Raw genomic sequence first — 20,460 nt, 5'->3', positions numbered from 1 at the left:
AGCCTGACATAATCATATTCACCGAATCACATCACCAAGAGTGGCTCAGGAGCACCAATACTAATAGAGCTGCCTGAGTAATAAAGGAGATAGCTGCTAGACTGGGTCTCCAGCAGGTGGTGAGACAACCAACAAGAGGGAAAAACCTACTTGACCCCGTCCTCACCAATCCACCTGTTGTAGATACATTTCTGCGTGAGAGTATTGGTAGGAGTGACCATCCTTGTGGAGATGAAGTCCCATCTTCACATCGGGGATAACCTTCATCAGGTTGTTGACACTACCACCACGCTAAATGGGATGGATTTAGAACAGATCAAGCAATTCAAAACTGGGCATCCATTAAGCTTGGGACCATTAGGAGCAGCAGAATTGTATTCAACCGCAAGGCCTGGCATATGCCCTGCTTTACCATTACCATCAAGCTGGGGGATCAACCCTGGTTCAATAAAGAGCAGAGGAGAGCATGCCAGGAGCAGCACCAGGCACACCTAAAAATGAGGTGATAAACCTGGAGAAGCTACAACACAGGGCTACTTGCATGCCAAACAGCAGAAGCAGTTTACAATAGAAATAGCTAAGTGATCCCACAATCAACAGATTAGATCTGTCTCTGCAGTCCTGCCACATCCAATCGTGAATGGTGGTGGACAATTAAACAACTAACCGGAGGAGGTGGCTCCACAAATGATGGGGGAGCTCACCACCTCAGTGCAAAAGATAAGGCTGACGTATTTGCAAACATCTTCAGCTAGGAATACCAAGTGGATGATCCATCTCGGCCTCCTCCTGAGGTCCCCAGCATCACAGATACTAGTCTTCAGCCAATTTAATTCACTCCACGTGATATCAAGAAACAGCTGAAGGCACTGGATCAATGGGCTCTGACAACATTCCCGCAATAGTACTGAAGACTTGTGCTCTAGAACACACCCCCCCCACCCCACCCCAGCCAAGCTGTTCCAGTACAACTACAACACTGGCATCTACCCAGCAATGTGGAAAATTGCTCAGGTATGTCCCGTCCACAAAAAGCAGGACAAACCCAACCTGGCCAATTACCACTCCATCGGTCTATTCTCAGTCATCAGCAAAATTAGTCATCAACAGTGTTATCAAATGGCACATGTTCAGTAATAAACTGCTCACTGATGCACAGTTTGGGTTCCACTAGGGCCACTCAGCTGCATACCTCATTACAGCCTTGGTCCAAACATGGACAAAAGAGCTAACCTCAAGAGGTCAGGTGCGAGTCACTGCCCTTGACACCAAGGCATTATTTGACTGAGTATGCCATCAAGGAACCTTAGCAAGCTGGAGTCAATGGGAATAAGGGGAAAAGCTCTCTAGTTGGAGTCATACCTATCACAAAAAAAGATGGTTGTGGTTGTTGGTCAATCATTTCAGTCCCAGGACATCACTGCCGGAGTTCGTCAGGGTAGAGTCCTAGGCTCAACCATCTTCAGCTGCTTCATCAAACACTTTCCTTCCATCATAAGGTCAGACATGAGGCAAAACTTCTTTTATGCAGTGAATAGTTAGGATCTGGAATGCACTACCCAGGAATCAACCTGATTAACATTCTCTGAACTGCCTCCAATGCAAGTATGTCCCTCCCATAAATGAGACCAAAACTATGCAGTACTCTAGGTATGATCTCACCAACAACCTGTACAGTTGTAAAAACAAACTTCTCTTCTTATATACTCCACCCCACCCCCTCACAAAAATGGCCAACATTCAATTTGCCTTCCTAATTACTTAGTGTATCTGCATGTTAACGTTGTTTCTTGTGGGACATTCAGATCCCCTGTGCCACAGCATTTTGTAGTGTCTCTGCATTTAAATAACACTTTGCTTTACTATTCTTCCTCCCAAAGTGGATGACCTCACATTTCCCCACCTTATAATCCATCTGCCAAATTTTGCATGCTCACTTAACCTATATATATTCCTTTGTAGACTTATCTTCACCACTTGCTTTCCCACCTATCTTTGTATTGTTAGAAATACACTAAGTACCTTCATCCAAGTCATTAATATAGATTGTAAATAATTGAAGCCCAGCATTGATCCATAAGAACACAAGAAACATTCAGCCCCTCAAGTCTGCTCTGCCATTCAATACGATCATGGCTAATATTCTACCTCCACTCCACTTTCCTGCTGACTCCCACATCCCTTGATTCAAAGATTAAAAATCTACCATCATGTTCTTGAGTATACTCAATCCTTTATTCTGACAATTCACCACTCTGAGTGAAGGAATTTCTCATCTAGCCCTAAGTAATCGACCTCTTAACGCTGTGCCTGTGTTCTAGATTCTCCAGCCAAGGAAACAACTTCTATGTCTATCCTGTCAAACCCCTTCAGATTCTTCTCAAATTTTAATGAGATCACCTCTCATTCTTCTGAATTCCATTAAAAGTTTCACACCTTGTAAAAAAAAGTTTTTTTTAACAACCAAAGTCAATAAATCCACACTTCCCCATCTGCTACCTTGTTGCTCCATCACTTAACCTGTCTGTATCTCTTTGCAGCCTCGTGTCCACCCACATACATTCCCTAAATTTGTATTGTCAGCGAATTTGGATATATTACTCTCAATCTCTTTACCCAAGTCATTAATATAGATTGTCAATAGCTGAGTCTCCAGCACTGATTCTTGCAGCATGCCACTAGTTGGAGCCTGTTAACTTGAAGTGGCCCATTTATCCCTATTCTGTTTCTGATCCATTAACCAATCCTCCATTTATGCTAATATATTGTCCCTGCTCCATGAGCCCTTACCTTGCAAACCTTTTGTGTGGCACCTTATCAAATGCCTTTTGGAAATCCAAGCATACTACATCCTCCCCTTTATTTACTGGTTACGTCCTCAAATTAAGTTGTCAAATATTATTTCCCTTTAAAGGCTTGGGGGGGAAGGGGTTGGGAGGGGCAGGGTAGTTGCAGGTTAGCTCAGTTGGCTGGAGTGTAATGCTTGATAATGACGATGGCAAAGGTTTATTCCCCATAATGGTTGGGGATCTTGGAGGTCTGCATCTTTGGCTTGCCCCATTCTGATATCATGGCATAGGGATGTGTGGAGAGCCATGATCAGCAACCCTCAGACAACAACGGCACATGAAGAGAGATTTCCCTTTCGTAAAACCATGTTGACTGTCTGATCATACTATGATTTTCTAAGAGTATTGATAAGATTTACTTAATAGATTTCAGCATTTTCCTGACAATTGATGTCAGGCTAACTGACCTGTATTTCCCCATTTTGTCTCTCCATTTTTTGAATAGCGGTGTTTTATTTCCAATCTTCCAATCCGCTGGGACGACTCTAGAGTCTAGGGTATTTGGGAAAATCATAACCAGTGCATCCGCTATCTCTGCAGCTACCTCTTTTAGAATCTTAGGCCAACAAATCTGATAGCCTATGTACTAAGTCCCTAAATTTCTCTAATACTTTTTCCAATGCTGATATTATTTGAAGCTCCTCACTCTTATTAGCCGCTTGGTTACTCTCTATTTCTGTTATGTAATTTTATTTTTTGCTATAAAGACAAAATATTTGCTCAACATCTTTGCCATTTCCTTATTCGCCATAATTTCCCCTGCCTCCAAAATTTACTTTAGCTACTCTACCAGGGGAGGCAATGGCACAGTGGTATTGTTGCTGGACTAGTAATCCTGAGACCCAGGCAGATAGTGGAATTTGAATTCAATTAAGGGGATAAAAGCTATAATTAGATGTCTAATGATGGCCATGAAACCATTGTTGATTGTTGTAAAAACCCATCTGGTTCACTAATGCCCTTTAGGGAAGAAAATCTGCTGTCTTTATCTGGTCTGGCCTACATATGACTCCAGACCCTCAGCAATGCAATTGACTCTTAAATGTCCTCTGAACAAGGACAATTTGGGATGGGCAATAAATGCTGGCCTAGCCAGCAATGCCCACATTCCATGAATTTTAAAAATATATACACTTATATGTCTTACAATGTTTTTAATATCCTGGCTAGTTTACTCATTCTGTTTTTTCCCCCGTCAGCAACTTTTTGGTTACCCTTTGCTGGTTTCTAAAGCTCTCCCAATCCTCAGGCTTACTTCTATTCTTCACAATATTATAATATTTTAATCTAATACGATCCTTAACTTCTCCTATAAGCTATGTATGGATCTTTCTCATTGAGATTTTGTTTTTAAGTGGGAAGCATTTTTATTGAAAATTTTGATTCATTTCTTAAAACACTTCCCAGTGTATTTATCATCATACCTGTGCAATTGGATTTATTTGAGATTGTTTTGAACTGGAGGAATATATCCCTCTCAAAAAATTAATATGAAATTAGTCACTTGGTAATGCAGAACTTAGGCATTGCTGAAAAAAAGAGACATATCAAAGCTTTTCATCTTGTATTCATCAGGACACACGCAGTCCTCGAGAGGATCTATTACTAAGATTACAAAAAATCCATCTCATTACACGATTGTAAACGTAGAACAGCTTTATTCCTAGTTGGTTCACAACGTGTTGTTCTAGGAAGCTGTCACGAAAACATTCTACAAATTCATCTTCCACATTACCTTTGCCAATTTAATTGTCCAGTTTTAAAATGAGAATTAAGACAATTGATAGATTATTTAAAAATGTACAAAGAGAACAGATAGGTCATGTGAAAAAAACATTCGCACAGGCAACAAGCCAAATGATCTGAGCTTACCATAATATCTTGTAATTCTAAATTTATTATTTTTTAAATTAATTTACAGGATGTGGGTGTCACTGGCTAGGCCAGCATTTATTGCCCATCCCTAATTGCCCTTGAGCAGGTGGTGGTGAGCTGTCTTCTTGAAACATTACAGCCCCTGTGGTGTAGGTACACCCACAATGATGTTAGGCAGGGAATTACAGGATTTTGATCCAGCAACAGTGGACGAATGGTGATATATTTCCAAGTCAGGGTGGTAAGTGGCTTGGAGGGGAACTTCCAATTGGTGGTGTTCCCATGTATCTGCTGCCCATGTCCTTCTAAATTGTAGCGGTCGTGGGTTTAGAAGGTGCTGCCTAAGGAGCCTTGATGAGTTTCTGCAATGCATCTTGTAGATGGTACACATTACTGCCACTGTTCATCATGGTGGAGGGAGTGAATGTTTGTGGAAGGGGTACCAATCAAGCAGACTGCTTTTTCCTGGATGGTGTCAAAGCTTCTTGAGTGTTGTTGGAGCTGCACTCATCCAGGAGTGTGGAGAGTATTCCATCACACTCCTGACTTGTGCCTTGTAGATGGTAGACGGGCTTTGGGGAGTCAGGAGGCGAGTTACTCGCTGCAGGATTCCTAGCCTCTGAACTGCTCTTGTAGCCACAGTATTTACGTGGCTAGTCCAATTCAGTTTCTGGTCAATGGTAACCCCCCAGGATGTTGATGGTGGGGAATTCAGCAATGGTAATGCCATTGTATGTCATGGGGCAATGGTTAGATTCTTTCTTGTTAGGAGGTGGTCATTGCCTGGCACTTGTGTGGCATGAATGTTACTTGTCACTTGACAGCCCAAGCCTGGATATTGTCCAGGTCTTGCTGTATTTGGACATGGACTACTTCAGTATTTGAGTCGTCACAAATGGTGAACATCGTACAATCATCAGCGAACATCCCCACTTCTGACTTTATAACGGAAGCAAAGTCATTGATGAAGCAGATGAAGATGGTTGGGCCGAGGACACGACCCTGAGGAACTCCCACAGTGATGTCCTGGAACTGAGTTGATTGACCACCAGCAACCATAGTCATCTTCCTTTGTGCTAGGTATGACTCCAACCAGTAGAGAGGTTTGCCCCTGATTCTCAATTATTCCAGTTTTGCTAGGGCTCCTTGATGCCACACCCAGTCAATTGCTACCTTGATGTCAAAGACAATCACTTTCACCTCACCTCTGGAGTTCAGCTCTTTTGTCCTTGTTCAAACCAAGGCTGTAATGAGGTCAGAAGCAGAGTGACCTTGGCGGAACCCAAGCTGGGTGTCAGTGAGCAGGTTATTACTCAGCAAGTGATGCTTGATAGCACTATTAATGACTCCTTCCATCACTTTATTGATGACAGAGAGTCAACTGATGGGGTGCTAATTGGCCAGGTTGATTTGTCCTTTGTGTGTACAAGACACACCTGGGCAATTTTCCACATTGCCAGGTAGATGCCAGTGTTGTAGCTGTACTGGAACAGCCTGGTGAGGGGTAGTGCAAGTCTGGAGTACAAAGAATGTTTGTGGGCTGGGGGTGGGAACACAATAAGTCATGACAAATAAAGCCTGGTTTACTTTTGTGTGTATCAATGGGACTGCAAGTCATTAACAATACAAGTTAACAGCCAAGTTATTTCATTGTGTAGAATTCTGTCTTTATTGGCGAAATAAAAATCAAAGCAAATGACAGTATTTTCTCCTAATTCATATCATTCCTGTATTAAGTTTCAGAACAAAATCTGAGGAAAGATGGACTTTAAATTAAAAAAAATAGAAATAAAGTAGCATTTCCTTTCATAATGCTCAACTCTATGGGTCAAATGAGCATAATTCTGCCACTTATCTCTCAGTTTTACTAGATCAAAAGTAAATACGATTAAGGAAACATGCAACATAACTATCAGTGAAGTATAAATGAAAAGTGATCAACTCAACATGCCATTCTGTAGACATATACAGGATTAATTTTAGAAGTTATATCTAGTGCACTGTCACCGAAGAGTTGGCAGTTCTGTTTAAAATTTGGTTAACCAGCTTTGTACTAAAAAGGTGCTAAATGCTGGCACATTTATATAAAACATTTTTAACAGAATCTTCATTGGGGTTAACAGTAATCTGTTTTATATCAGACAAGGAATTCTATACCAGTACAGAGTGAAGTAAACTCTTAGCAATATAATCTGTACTTTCATCAAGAGGAACAGGTTTTTCACTTTATCACATATTACATAAATGGAGAGAACGCTAAGTTGATTAACTGAATGTTTCAGACGAGTTTATATTAATTACAAACAAAGTGTGGTCAGACTATGTATTCTCAAAACAACGAACATTACTGTGAATTTCACACAACTCTAAAATATTGTAATCATGCCATTCACCCATTAATAGCTACAAAAGATACAAAGACAACTGAGCTGTTCAAAATAAATGGGAAAAGACTCAGTATAAGCAGCAGGAAAAATAAAAATGGAAGAAATGCACTTAACTGTAGCTATTTAGTCTACTTTACAACTACTATAAAAGACTCTTCCACAAGAATTCTTGGAACAAAAACAGCCATCACTTTAATGTTAATTCCAGTTCATTTTCAAAATCTACACTTAAAACACACAGAAAATGTAAAGTGAGGTGATAATGCTAAATGCAGAAAAGCTTGGTAACAAATTTTAAAATGAAGTTTCTAGTTCCCATTATTTTCTGCTTCTGAAATTTTACCTGTCTAGACTCAGAAGACTGATGTAGATTAAAAAAAATCAAAACTTCTGCAGTTATGAAGGTCTGGTTGTCTTAACGTGCATTAGAAGATAAACATTCATACACAAAACTGGACAATCAAATTTAATATTAAACAATGGCATACAAAATATTTTAACAAAACATCAAAAGGATTCTTCTGGTTTCTTTTAATACGGAGAGCACAGACACAAACTGTCAGTATACAACACTTCGAAAAACAGATTGCTGCAAACTCAATTTATGAATTCAATTTTGGAAAAGGTTAAGGCATTTCATAACGATTTACCACAATCAGTTTACACTTCTTTCCACCATAGAATGCATTACAAAGTTATGCAAATTGGCTAAAAGAATTTGTGGCAGAAATAATTTTATGGGGGTATAACTTTCACCATTGGCAGTCAACTAGATATTTAGAAATATCTGGCTACCAAATTGTTATAGTTACTATCTTGGCTTCATGAAAGTATTTTTTTTAAGGTGAGCAGTCATTTTAAAGTAGCTATTTGATGCTAATTTCCACTATGCTAATGTTGATGAACACCTTACAACTAAAGACACACTACAAGTTAAAATCAACATAAAAGGTCCATTTTATTCCGTTAAGCATGAGTGGAAGCTAAACAGAGCCTGCCACTCTTCACATGTCCTGAGCCCTTGGGTCAAAGAGAGGAGTTAGGACATTGTCTTCAGTTGTTTCTTCTATTGGTGTGGTGGGCTGTGGTTTCGGTTTCTTAAAAAGGGAGGGCAAGTTTTTGATATGCACCTCTTTTTTGAACTTCTGCCCAAGTGGCTTCTGAAAAGGACAGGAAAAAAGATTATCTAAATAAACAATATTTAAAGAAATGGTTGAAGATTAATTGTGTGTGCAAAATCAATTGTATGCAACTGATACTAATTGGATGAAAGTAATATGCAAAGTCAGGGTTGCAGTTTGGTTTCGAGGTGATAAATTAATATGTCCTTAAAAGGAATAAAAAATCCATAATTACTCCAAAACAAAAAAAAACAAGTGTTAATCGAAATTAATAAATTAAAAACTGTACACATTTTTGAAAACCACAGTAATCATTCATCATAAGTTTGCTATCTTCACAAACAGAGAAGGATGTCTTACTGGTTTAAGATCAGTTCCAGCACTTAGCATTAACATTTAAGTGCTAAGTTTTAGGATCTCAACCCGGGAGAGGAAAATTTACATGCATCATGCTGTCAGACATCCCAAAGTGCTTCATAATCAGTGATTTACTTCTGGAGTTAAGGCACTGTTGTAAAATACCCATTTCAGAGAAATTACATTGACCTTTATTTATGTTTCAGCATTGGGTCAAATATCCAAAGTAAAGGATTCAGGTTTCAAACAGCATTTTTCACTACCTGCAGAACTTGCTCAAGGGAGCAAAAAGAACATTAAGGATGTCTTGGAAAAAACAGATAAAGTTCTTGTTACACTGCTCCATCGGATCAGATAAGATTCCCTAAATGTGACATTTCAGTTCCCCACATATGTCCACTGAACTCATGCCATGTTAAAAAGTTGCCCTTGCATTATGGTGTCATCCATAAACAACTTGCAATAAAACATCCCAAGGTGCTTCACAGGAGCATGTTCGAGCAAAATTTGACACTGAGCCACATAAGGAGATATTAGATTCAACAACCAAAACCTTGGTCAAAGTGGTAGGTTTTAAGGAGCATATTAAAGGAGCAAAGAGGGGGAAGGCAGGATGTGGGTAGAGGGGTTTGAGGAGGAACTTTAAGAGCTTAATGCCTTAGTAGCTGAAAGCATAGCCACAAATGATGAAGCAATTAAAATTGGGGATGCGAAAGAAGTCAGAATTAGAGTGCAGATGAGTGTTTTGGGGTTAGAAGAGGATACAGAGATGGCCTCTACCTCGCGGAGGCTGAGCGTCAACTCGCAGACACTTCCTCCTACCTCTCCCTGGACCATGACCCCACCACTGAACATCAAGCCATTGTTTCCAGGACTGTCACCGACCTCATCTCCTCTGGAGATCTTCCTCCCACAGCTTCCAACCTGATAGTCGCCCAACCTCGGACAGCCCGCTTCTACCTCCTACCCAAAATCCACAAACAGGACCGTCCCGGCAGACCGATCGTGTCAGCCTGTTCCTGCCCCACGGAACTCATTTCTCGTTATCTTGACTCCCTTCTCTCTCCCCTTGTCCAGTCCCTTCCCACCTACATCCATGATTCCTCTGACACCTTACGTCACATCAACAATTTCCAGTTCCCTGGCCCAACCGCTTCCTCTTCACCATGGGCGTCCAATCCCTCTACACCTCCATCCCCCACCAGGATGGTCTGAGGGCCCTTAGCTTCTTCCTTGAACAGAGGCCCGAACAATCCCCATCCACCACTACTCTCCTCCGTCTGGCTGAACTTGTTCTCACACTGAACAATTTCTCCTTTAACTCCTCTCACTTCCTCCAAATAAAAGGTGTGGCTATGGGTACCCGCATGGGCCCCAGCTATGCCTGTCTCTTTATGGGGTATGTGGAACATTCCTTGTTCCAGTCCTACTCCGGCCCCCTCCCACAACTCTTTCTCCAGTACATCGATGATTACTTCGGTGTGGCTTCATGCTCTCGTCTGGACCTGGAAAAATTTATTAATTTTGCTTCCAATCTCCACCCCTCCATCATTTTCACATGGTCCATCTCTGACGCTTCCCTTCCCTTCCTTGACCTTCTGTCTCAATTTCTGATGATAGACTGTCCACCAATATCCATTACAAGCCTACCGACTCCCACAGCTACCTCAACTACAGCTCCTCACACCCCGCTTCCTGTAAGGACTCCATCCCATTCTCTCAGTTCCTTCGCCTCCGTCACATTTGTTCTGATGACACTACCTTCAAAAACAGTTCCTCTGACATGTGCTCCTTCTTCCTTAACCGAGGTTTTCCACCCACGGTCGTTGACAGGGCCCTCAACCGTGTCCGGCCCATCTCCCGCGCATCCGCCCTCACGCCTTCTCCTCCCTCCCAGAAACATGATAGGGTCCCCCTTGTCCTCACTTATCACCCCACCAGCCTCCGGATTCAAAGGATCATCCTCCGCCATTTCCGCCAACTCCAGCATGATGCCACCACCAAACACATCTTCCCTTCACCCCCCCGGCGGCATTCCGTAGGGATCGTTCCCTCCGGGACACCCTGGTCCACTCCTCCATCACCCCCTACTCCTCAACCCCCACCTATGGCACCCCCCCATGCCCACGCAGAAGATGCAACACCTGCCCCTTCACTTCCTCACCGTCCAAGGGCCCAAACACTCCTTTCAAGTGAAGCAGCATTTCACTTGCATTTCCCTTAACTTAGTCTACTGCATCCGTTGCTCCCAATGCGGTCTCCTCTATATTGGAGAGACCAAACGCAAACTGGGCGACCGCTTTGCAGAACACCTGCAGTCTGTCCGCAAGAAAGACCCAAACCTCCCTGTCGCTTGCCATTTTAACACTCCACCCTGCTCTGTTGCCCATATGTCTGTCCTTGGCTGGCTGCATTGTTCCAGTGAAGCCCAACGCAAACTGGAGGGACAGCACCTCATCTTCCGACTAGGCACTTTACAGCCTTCCGGGCTGAATATTGAATTCAACAACTTTAGATCTTAAACTCCCTCCCCTCATCCCCACCCCATTTCTTCCCCCTCCCTTTTGTTTTTTTCAATAATTTATATAGATTTTTCTTTTCCCACCTATTTCCATTATTTTTAAATCTACAACTAATACCTTGTCAGTCTTTCCACCCCACCCCCACTAGAGCTATACCTTGAGTGTCCTGCCATCCATTCTTAATTAGCACATTTTCTTAGATAATATCACCACCTTCAACACCTCTTTGATCCTTTTGTCTGTGACATCTTTTGATTATCTGCTCCTATCACTGCTTGCTTGTCCCTACAACCACACACACCCCCCCACCCCCTCCCCTTAAACCAGCTTATATTTCACCCCTCTCCTAACTATACTCAGTTCTGCTGAAGGGTCATGAGGACTCGAAACGTCAACTCTTTCTTCTCCGCCGATGCTGCCAGACCTGCTGAGTTTTTCCAGGTAATTCTGTTTTTGTTACAGAGATAGGGATGGACAAGGCTGTGGAGGGATTTGAAAATAAGGATGAAACTTTTAAAAATCGAGGCATTGCTTAACCGGGGAGTGATGTAGGTCAATGAGAATAGCAGGAGATGGATGAAGGGGACTTGGGCAGTAGTTTTGGATGACTTCGTAAACTTGAAGGGTACAACATGGGAGGTTGGCCAGGAATGTCTTAGAATAGCCAGGTTTAAGGGTAACAAAGGCATGGACGAGAATTTCAGTTGATGAGCTGAGGCAAGGATGGAGTATGGCAATGTTACAGCAGTGGAAACAGTATTGGTGATGGAGTGGATGAGACCAGAAACTATCTTGGGATCAAACATGAAACCAGGGTTGCAAACAGTCTGGTTCAGCCTCAGGCTGTTGCCAAAGAAAGGAAGTCAGTGGATAAGGAACAGAGTTTGTGGCGAGGACCTAATACAATGGCTTTGGTCTTCCTGATATTTAGTTGGGAGGAAGATTCTGTTCATCTAGTATTGGATGCTGGACAAGCAGTCAGGCAATTCAGAGTGAAGGGGTCAAGGGAGATGGGGAGGTAATTAATGATTAATGATTCAGCCACCTTTACTTCTTAAAATATTACAATCATTGTGGAAGACAACTTTTCGAAAACACTATATACTCAACTTACCCCAATACAACCAGACAAGAGTTTCTTGAAGAGGTCCTTTCTCCTTTTGTCACCCATTTTATGAGACGATGGGTTCAGAAGTTTTGTATCAAATTGATCCAAAGCATCTCCAGAAATTTGAGGAACCTGTTGCATCACTGTTTTTAAATCAGGATATCGTGGTCTCTACAAGTGTAATTCAAAAGGGAAATGATATAGTACATACAGATAAAGGAAATCAATTTAGTACATTATTGCATCATTAGGATGCCCAAAACGTTCACAATACTGTTAGTCTTTGCACTCCAGTTATTATACTTGCTCAATTTAGATGCCCTGTGCACCAATTAGCATTATGCCAATGAAAGGATGGGCACCTGAGTGAACATTCCCAAGCCTACAATTCTTGCTGCTTGTCACAGCTGGGTACAGTCCTCCTGGTTCTTCTAAAGGACCACTGCTGCTGTTCGCAGGCTCCATGCAAGATGAACAAGTTGATTCAAATCTGCTGAAATAACCCGTGTTCAAAATAGTGCCAATGGGACAACGAACATACTTGAAACTCTGCTCTTTAAAAAAACAAGTTATGCTGGTGATATGTTGCAACAACTTGGTTCCCCTCTACTTTGGTAATAAAGTAGTAATGGTAGATTCCTGGTTGCTAAAGTTGTAACTGATTTCAAATGTCTCACATTTTACAGCTAAACCTATGCTAAGGAATTTGATTATAGTGGAGGATGGGTGCATGCTCCTGCCCCACTCTCTTGGTTGCTTTTGCATAATTCCAGAGCCAAGGAGCATTCAGGACATCTGAGTAGCTTGGCTGCTGCAGTGGATGACCATTACAGGCTTACGTCATGATATTGCTATGGGGCAAAGCAGGGAGGTAGGCCCCAAGAGCTACCTCAGCCAGTATGGGGATTAAACCCATGATGTTGGCTTTATTCTACCACGCTCTTAGCCAACTGAGCTAACTGGCCCTGGTAATAAAAATTGCACAACCAAACACCCACAGGATGTGTAAAACTGGAAAAGATATAAAGATGTACTGACACATGTACACAGACAGATAGACAGGCAGAACAGAAAAGTGGGACCTGAGGACTACTAAAGATGGGGTCTGAAAGAAAGGAAGGCAGGAGGCTGAAGATTGAGTCTTAGATGAAAATGTGGCTGCAAGCATAGTCCAGTGAGAGAAGTACCATTCAGGCTTTTGGAGGGAAGAGGGACAGGAGATTGGAAGATGAATAGCCACCTGATCCAAGTTACAAGTGTTAGCCTGATTCTCCTTGATCAGCACTCTCGACTGAGTCAGAAGGTCATGGCTTCAAGAGCCCCACACCAAGACTTCAGTGCCTTACTGAGGAACTGATAAACTCCAAGGCCAGGATTTTACATTAGTCAGGCGGGCTTGGTGGGTGCGGTCGCAGAGCTGACTGCCACCCGCGATCGGCTCGGCACCGCAATTTCACGTGGGCGGGCCAATTAAGGCCCGCCCAGTGTGGATTGCGAGCGGTAGTGCTGAGCGCTACCTGTGCAGCGGGGGAGGAGGGAAAGTCGGGTCCAGTGCTCTTTCATGCATGCACGCGAAAAAGCGCTTCAATCTCCCTGAGGCACGGAGCTGCCTCAGGGAGACTGAAGCGCTTTTAAAGAAATTATTGAAAACATTAAAAATTTTATGAAACATATCCCCTCATGTGACTGTGTCACATGAGATGGAGACATGTTTTTATTTTTCAAAAACAATTTTTATTCAATTTGTAAAAGCTTTAGGAAACCTCATCCCGCTCGTGGATGATGTTTCCTAAAAAACAAAAAGGCTGCTTAGCTTTTTTACCTGCCCACCAACCATTAGGTTGGGCGGGCAGCATAAATTTGGACATTAATGGCCTTAATAGGCCTTTCAATTATTGGCGGGTGTGCAGCCAACTCCGGCGCATGCCCGCTGAATGAAATATCGCGAAACAGTGCGATGATGTCGGGCCGCACACCCGACGTCATCGCTCGTCATTTTACATTCCGGCTGTCGGGCCCGTCCCCGCACGCCGAATGTAAAATTCTGCCCCAAGAAGTGCCTACTTTCAGATGAGATGCTGAATAGACAAATGTGCCTTGGCTTATATGGATGTTGAGGATGCCTGGCACAATTCAAAGAGCAGCAGGGGAGTTTTGATGTCATGGCCTAACGTGAACCCCCAATCAACATCAAAAACTGCTCATTGCTCCATTTTCCAACAAAAATATTCAAAAAACCCAATTAATTTTGCTGTATAGCATTTGAAATATGGGGATATGAAAGATGCTATATAAATGCATTTCTGTAAAAGTTATAAATGTGACCCTGAGTAACTAACATTCAGTGTCTTTAACATATAAATAACGATTCAAACATAAAATGAGAAATAAATGGGCATTGATTCAAAAGAAATATTAGAAGGGCTATCAAAAATCCAAAGTAGGTTTTAATAAGGATATTAAAAGGAGAGACATAAAGGGGCTTAAACAATGAATTCAGAGTGTGCCAAATGGGAAGCTAAACATAGCCATCAGCGTAAAAATGCCAGAACCAAAGAAACAGACAATTTGGCGGGGGTGGGGGTGATGGTGGCGGAGAGAGAGAGAGAAAGAGGGGAACTTGCATGAGCAGAGGTGGGGCAAGAACAAGAACAGGTTTAAACACAAAGATAATTTTAAATTGGGGATGTTGATAAGGCCAGGAGCTAAATGCAGGTCAGCAGAACAAGATACAGGCAAGGAATAAAATTGTTTGCAAAGGTATGCAGTTTGAAGACAATGTTTGATTGAGGGAAGTGAGGCCCATCCAAGACTAATCTTTCAATGTGACATAAATAAATACAAAATAGAGGCCAGAAGACAACCGCTGCTCAGGATCTCCATTCAGCTGGGTCGCATTCAGCACAATGTAGTTAACAGCATGCTATGTTTTATTTTTGTCATTAAAAAAAATTGTAAATTACAAACTGAAACTAATGTCTGGGATAGGGCTCATATGTGGTCAAAGACAAAAAAAGGAAAGACTAACAGCAGCAACACAAACTTAATTTTAATTTTAAAGGAGAGAGCAAGCAAAAGAGGCCCTCCTTCCCCTCAAAAAAAGTTTTAATAAAAACCTTTTAAATACAAAACAAATGTTTAAAGATTTAAAAAGGAGGACTCAAGGCTCTGAAAATTTTCAGAGATCTTGTGCAAAGATTTACAGAATGCACACAAAGCCATCAAACTGCTAACAAGTTTATATTTTTTAAACCTTTTCATGGATGGGGGCATTACTAGCAAGGACAGCATTCATTACCCATCGAGAAGGTGGTAGTGAGCCACCTTCTTGAACTGTTGCCGTTTGTGTGGTGCAGGTACGCTCACAGCGCTTTTTGGCAGGGAATTCCAGGATTTTGACCCAGTGACAGTGAAAGAATAGTGACATATTTCCAAGTCAGGATATTATGTGACATGGAGGGGAACTTGCAGGGGGTGTTCCTCTGCACCAGCTATACTTGTTCTTCTAGGTGGCAGAGGTCACATATTTGGTAGGTTCTGTCACAAGAGACTTGGCAAGTTGCTACAGTGCATCTTACAGATCGTACACAATGATGACATTGTGCACCAACGGTGGCGGGATGAATGGTTAAGGTGGTGGATGGGGTGCCAATCAAGCAGGCTGCTTTGTCCTCATGGAGTCAAACATCTTGAGATTTGTTGGACCAGAACTCACCCAGGCAAATGAAGAGCATTCCATCACATTCCTAACTTGTACCTTTTAGTTGGTATCTGTGCTCATATAATCCTGGACTCTTCAGCATGTCCAATTTTTAAGCTGCTCCACCACTGGTGGCTGTACCTTCATCTGCCTAAGCCCTAAGCTCTGGAATTTCCTCCCGACACCTCTCCAGCTCACTTTCCTCCTTTCAGGCACTCCTTGAAACCTACAATTTAGCCAAGCCTTTGTCAGCTGACTTAATATCTCACATGGCTATGTCATATTTTGTTTTATAACGTTCCTGTGAAGCACCTTGGGATGTTTCATTACACTAAAGGCAATATAAGTACTTGCTGCTTCAAACAATAACCATTCCAATCACCCTACATTTTTCCCCTTAATAAATACAAAATGCAAACAGAACATTGGAATCAACAATTTTTGTAATACACATCCATTCATTAGATACTTTGCTTACCAGTGCCTCATAGATCATGAAAGCAAGGTGGACCAATGCTGCAAGGCAGCCTTCGTGTTGTCCGTGCATCTGCAGCCCTCTAAGCACACTCATGAAGAACCAACTAGCTGCATCAGAATGCAGGGTTGCAGACAATACCTGATAAAGAATAATCCAATTTGATCATCAAGATTCATAAAAACAAAAAATATACATACGAATTCAGAGCAGTAGGCCATTTAGCCCCTCGAGCCTGCTCCGCCATTCAATAATTCAATGGCTGATCGGATTGTGGCCTTAACTCCACATTTCCCCCCTACCCCAGGTAACCTTTGACTTCCTTGTTGGCCAAGAACCTATCTACCCCTGTCTTCAAAATATTCAATGACCCTGCCTCCACTGCTCTCTGTGGAAGTCAGTTCCAAAGACTCGCGACCCTCAGAAAAAAATTCTCATCCCCATCTTAAATGGGATACCCCTTATTTTTAAACTGTGTCCCCTAGTTCTAGTCTCTCCCACAAGGGGAAGCATCCTCTCAGTATCCATCCTGTCAAGTCCCTTCAGGATCTTATATGTTTCAATAAGATTACCTCTCATTTTTCTGAACTCCAATGCATACAGGTCCAGCCTGTCAACCTTTTCCCACATTATGCCATCTGCCAAATTTTGCCCACTCACTTAACCTATCTATATCCCTTTGCAGGCTCCTATGTCCTCTTCACAACTTACTTTCCTACATGTTTTGTATCATCAGTAAATTTACCTAGTATATATTCTATCCCTTCATTCAAGTCATTGATATAAATTGTAAACAGTTGAAGCCCCAGCACTGATCCATGGCACTCTACTTGTCACATTCTACCAACCCAAAAACGACCCATTTATACCTACTCTCTGCTTCTTATTTTACGTAGTAACCTTTGATGTGGCACCTTGTCAAATGCTTTCTGGAAATCCAAGTACACCACATTCTCAGGGTCTCGTTTATCTACATTACTTATTACTTGCTCAAAGAACTCCAACAAATTAGTCAAACATGTTTTCCCTTTCATAAAACCATGTCGACTCTGATTGCATTGAGATTTACTAAGTGCCCTGCTATAACCTTAATAATAGATTCCAGCATGTTTCAAATGTTAAGCTAACTGGCCTATAGTTTCCTGCTTTCTGTCTCCCTCTTTTCTTGAATAGAGGAATCACATTCGCTATTTCCAACCTGATGGGACCTTTCCAGAATCAACGGAATTTTGGAAAATTAAAACCAATGCATCTACTATTTCAGCAGTCACTTCTTTTAAGACCGTAGGATGAAGTCCAACCAATCCTGGGAACTTGTCAGCTTTTAGTTTTCATAATTTTCTCAGTACCCTTTCTCTAATGATTGTAATTATTTTAAGTTCCTCCCTCCCTTTCACCTCCTGATTTACATTTATTTCTGGGATGTTATTTGTATCCTCTACTGTGAAGACGGGTACAAAATATCTTAACATTAGTAGTAAATTGAGAAAATGAGAAAAACATCAAGAACTTCAGATAAAATGTCAACAAGTTTTGACCCAATTAAAAGAGCTATGTGCAAATGTAATTTATAAGTGCATGTAGGCTTAAAAAAAAATCCAAAATTTCATATCTGGGACATTCAATGCTCAATTTTCCAAAAACAAAAATTGGAGGAAAAATTGTTCCACAGAAACAGAAACACATTTTTGGTATGACTGCAAATTTCTTTCAACATTTAATTCCATTATTGATCGGATCAAACATCCATTAAATTGAACAGTTTTTAAAATTAGTATTAGAGTTATAAATTTTTGTGGGATAGGCACTGGCATTCAAATAGAAGATTTCAAGGACAATGGGGCATGGAAAATTACTCAAAAATGAATTGCATAGAATGCAGCCATACGTTGAGGGTGCTGGATGTTAATTGGAGTATGGTGCACACGTAGTAAAATCTTTAATTTGCAAGTGATGGAAGCCGTAAAATTGGCAAATAAAATGACAGCAGTATCACTAGACATTAGCTCTTGTAAGAAATACCCTGCAACATAACTGGGTCAATTTCTACAACATAGCAAACCTGACAAAACTGTGCAAAAAAACAGGTATGCCAGGCAAAAGGCAATACACCAAAACCAATGGATCTAAAATTAGTAGCAATCACAAAAACACATCTATTTAAAGTAACTTCAAACCATAAACATTTCACTTTGACAGTTTAGTTGATAAACACACTGTCCAGCTCGAAGTCATACAGACCCAAAGGTCTCAGATGAAATCTCTGGTTTAGATTATATTGTTGCCCCACAAAATAAGGGTATCACAATTAGCAAAGGAAGAGCAAAAACAGGAATACACTGGCTCAATCCCACTACTAATCACTCCCAATGATCTCCTGCTGGGAAGTATGCATATGTATATAATAACATTCAAAATAGGAACAGGAGTAGATCATTTGGCCCTTCGAGCCTGCTCCGCTATTCAATAAGATCATGGCTGATCTTCTTGTCGATTTCCACATTCCCATCCAACCCCGATAACCTTTGATTCCATTGCCTATCTACATGTGCCTTAAAAATATTCAATGACCCTGCCTCCATCACCTTCTGAGGCAGAGCGTTTCAAAGTTGCACAACCCTTTGACAGAAAAAATTTCTCCTCATCTCTGTCGTGAAAGGGCGACCCCTAATCTTAAAATAGTGCCCCCGAGTTCTGGGCTCACCCACAAGAGGAAATATTCTTTCGACGTCTACCTCGTCAAGGCCGTTCAGGATTTTGTACACTTCAATCAAATCACCCCTCACTCTTCTAAAATCCAGTGGAAACAAGTCAGTCTGTCCAACCTTTCCTCATAAGACAACCCACTCAATTCCAGATATCAATGTAGTAAACCCGCCTCCAATGCATTTAAATCCTTCCTTAAATAAGGAGACCAAAACTGCACACAGTATTCGAGGTGCGATCTCACCAATGCCCTGTATAACTGAAACATAACATCCTTACTTTTATGTTCAATCCCTCTCCTAGTAAAAGATAGCATCCATTAGCCAAAACTTAATTATTTGCTGTACCTGCATACTAACTTTTTGTGACTCATGTACCAGAACACCTAGATCCCTCTGCACCTCAGAATTATGCAGCCGTTCTCCATACTCTACTTTTTTGTTCTGCCTGCTAAAGTGAACAACTTCACATTTTCCCACATTATACTCAATCTGCCAGATTTTTTGCCCACTCACTTAACCAATCGATATACATCTGCAAACTCCTCATATCCTCTTTACAACATACTTTCCTACCTATCTTTGTGTCATCTCCAAATTTAGCTACCATGTCTTCACTCCCTTCATCTAAGTCATTGATGTAAATCGTAAAAAGTTGAGGCCCAGGACAGACCCCTGTGGGATGCCACTCGTCACATCCTGTCAATCAGAAAAAGACCCATTTATGCATACTCTCTGCTTTCTGCCAGCCAGCCAGTCTCCTATCCATGCTAATATGTTACCCCCTAACACCAGGCACTTTTATTTTCCGTAATAATCTTTGATGTGGCACCTCATCAAATGCCTTTTGGAAATCCAAGTACAATACATCTACAGGCTACCCTTTATCCACTGCACACGTTCCTCCTTCAAAAAACTCCAATAAATTGGTTAAACATGATTTTCCTTTCACAAAATCATGCTGACTCTTCCTGATTGCATTGAGTTCTTCTAAGTGCCTAGTTATAACCTCCTTAATGATTGATTCTAATAACTTCCACATGACAGACATCAAGCTAACTGGCCTATAGTTTCCTGTGTTCTGCCTCCCTCCCTTCTTGAATAGAGGGGTTATATTTGCTACTTTCCAATCTGATGGAACCTTTCCAAAATCTAGCGAATTTTGGAAAATTAACACCAGCGCATTGACTACCTCAATAGCCATCTCTTTAAAGAACCTAGGATGTAGTCCATCGGGACCCAGAGACTTGCCAGCCCACAGCTCCATCAATTTGCTCAGTACCATTTCCCTAGTGATTTCAATTTCACCAAGTTCCTGTCTTCCATTCACCTCCTGATTTGCAACTGGAATGTTTTCTGTA

The 20,460-nt window shown here is 41.6% G+C and overlaps 1 protein-coding gene across 1 annotated transcript in view; it reads right to left on the bottom strand.

The window, feature by feature from the left end:
• Positions 1-6,366: 6,366 nt before the first annotated feature.
• Positions 6,367-20,460, bottom strand: part of xpo5 (exportin 5) — a 105,219-nt gene continuing 91,125 nt past the window's right edge. The window contains exons 30-32 of the mRNA XM_078557235.1: positions 16,398-16,535; positions 12,226-12,390; positions 6,367-8,271 (exon numbers count right to left, since the gene is read on the bottom strand). Coding sequence (XP_078413361.1) covers positions 8,116-8,271; positions 12,226-12,390; positions 16,398-16,535 — 459 coding nt within the window. The 3' untranslated portion in view covers positions 6,367-8,115. The remainder of the gene's footprint in view (positions 8,272-12,225; positions 12,391-16,397; positions 16,536-20,460) is intronic.

This window comes from Cetorhinus maximus, chromosome 14, assembly GCF_964194155.1.
Source record: "Cetorhinus maximus chromosome 14, sCetMax3.hap1.1, whole genome shotgun sequence".
In the NCBI taxonomy this organism is placed as follows: domain Eukaryota; kingdom Metazoa; phylum Chordata; class Chondrichthyes; order Lamniformes; family Cetorhinidae; genus Cetorhinus; species Cetorhinus maximus.
Note: the sequence above shows the minus strand (reverse complement) of the source record. Positions and strands in the feature narration are given on the sequence as shown.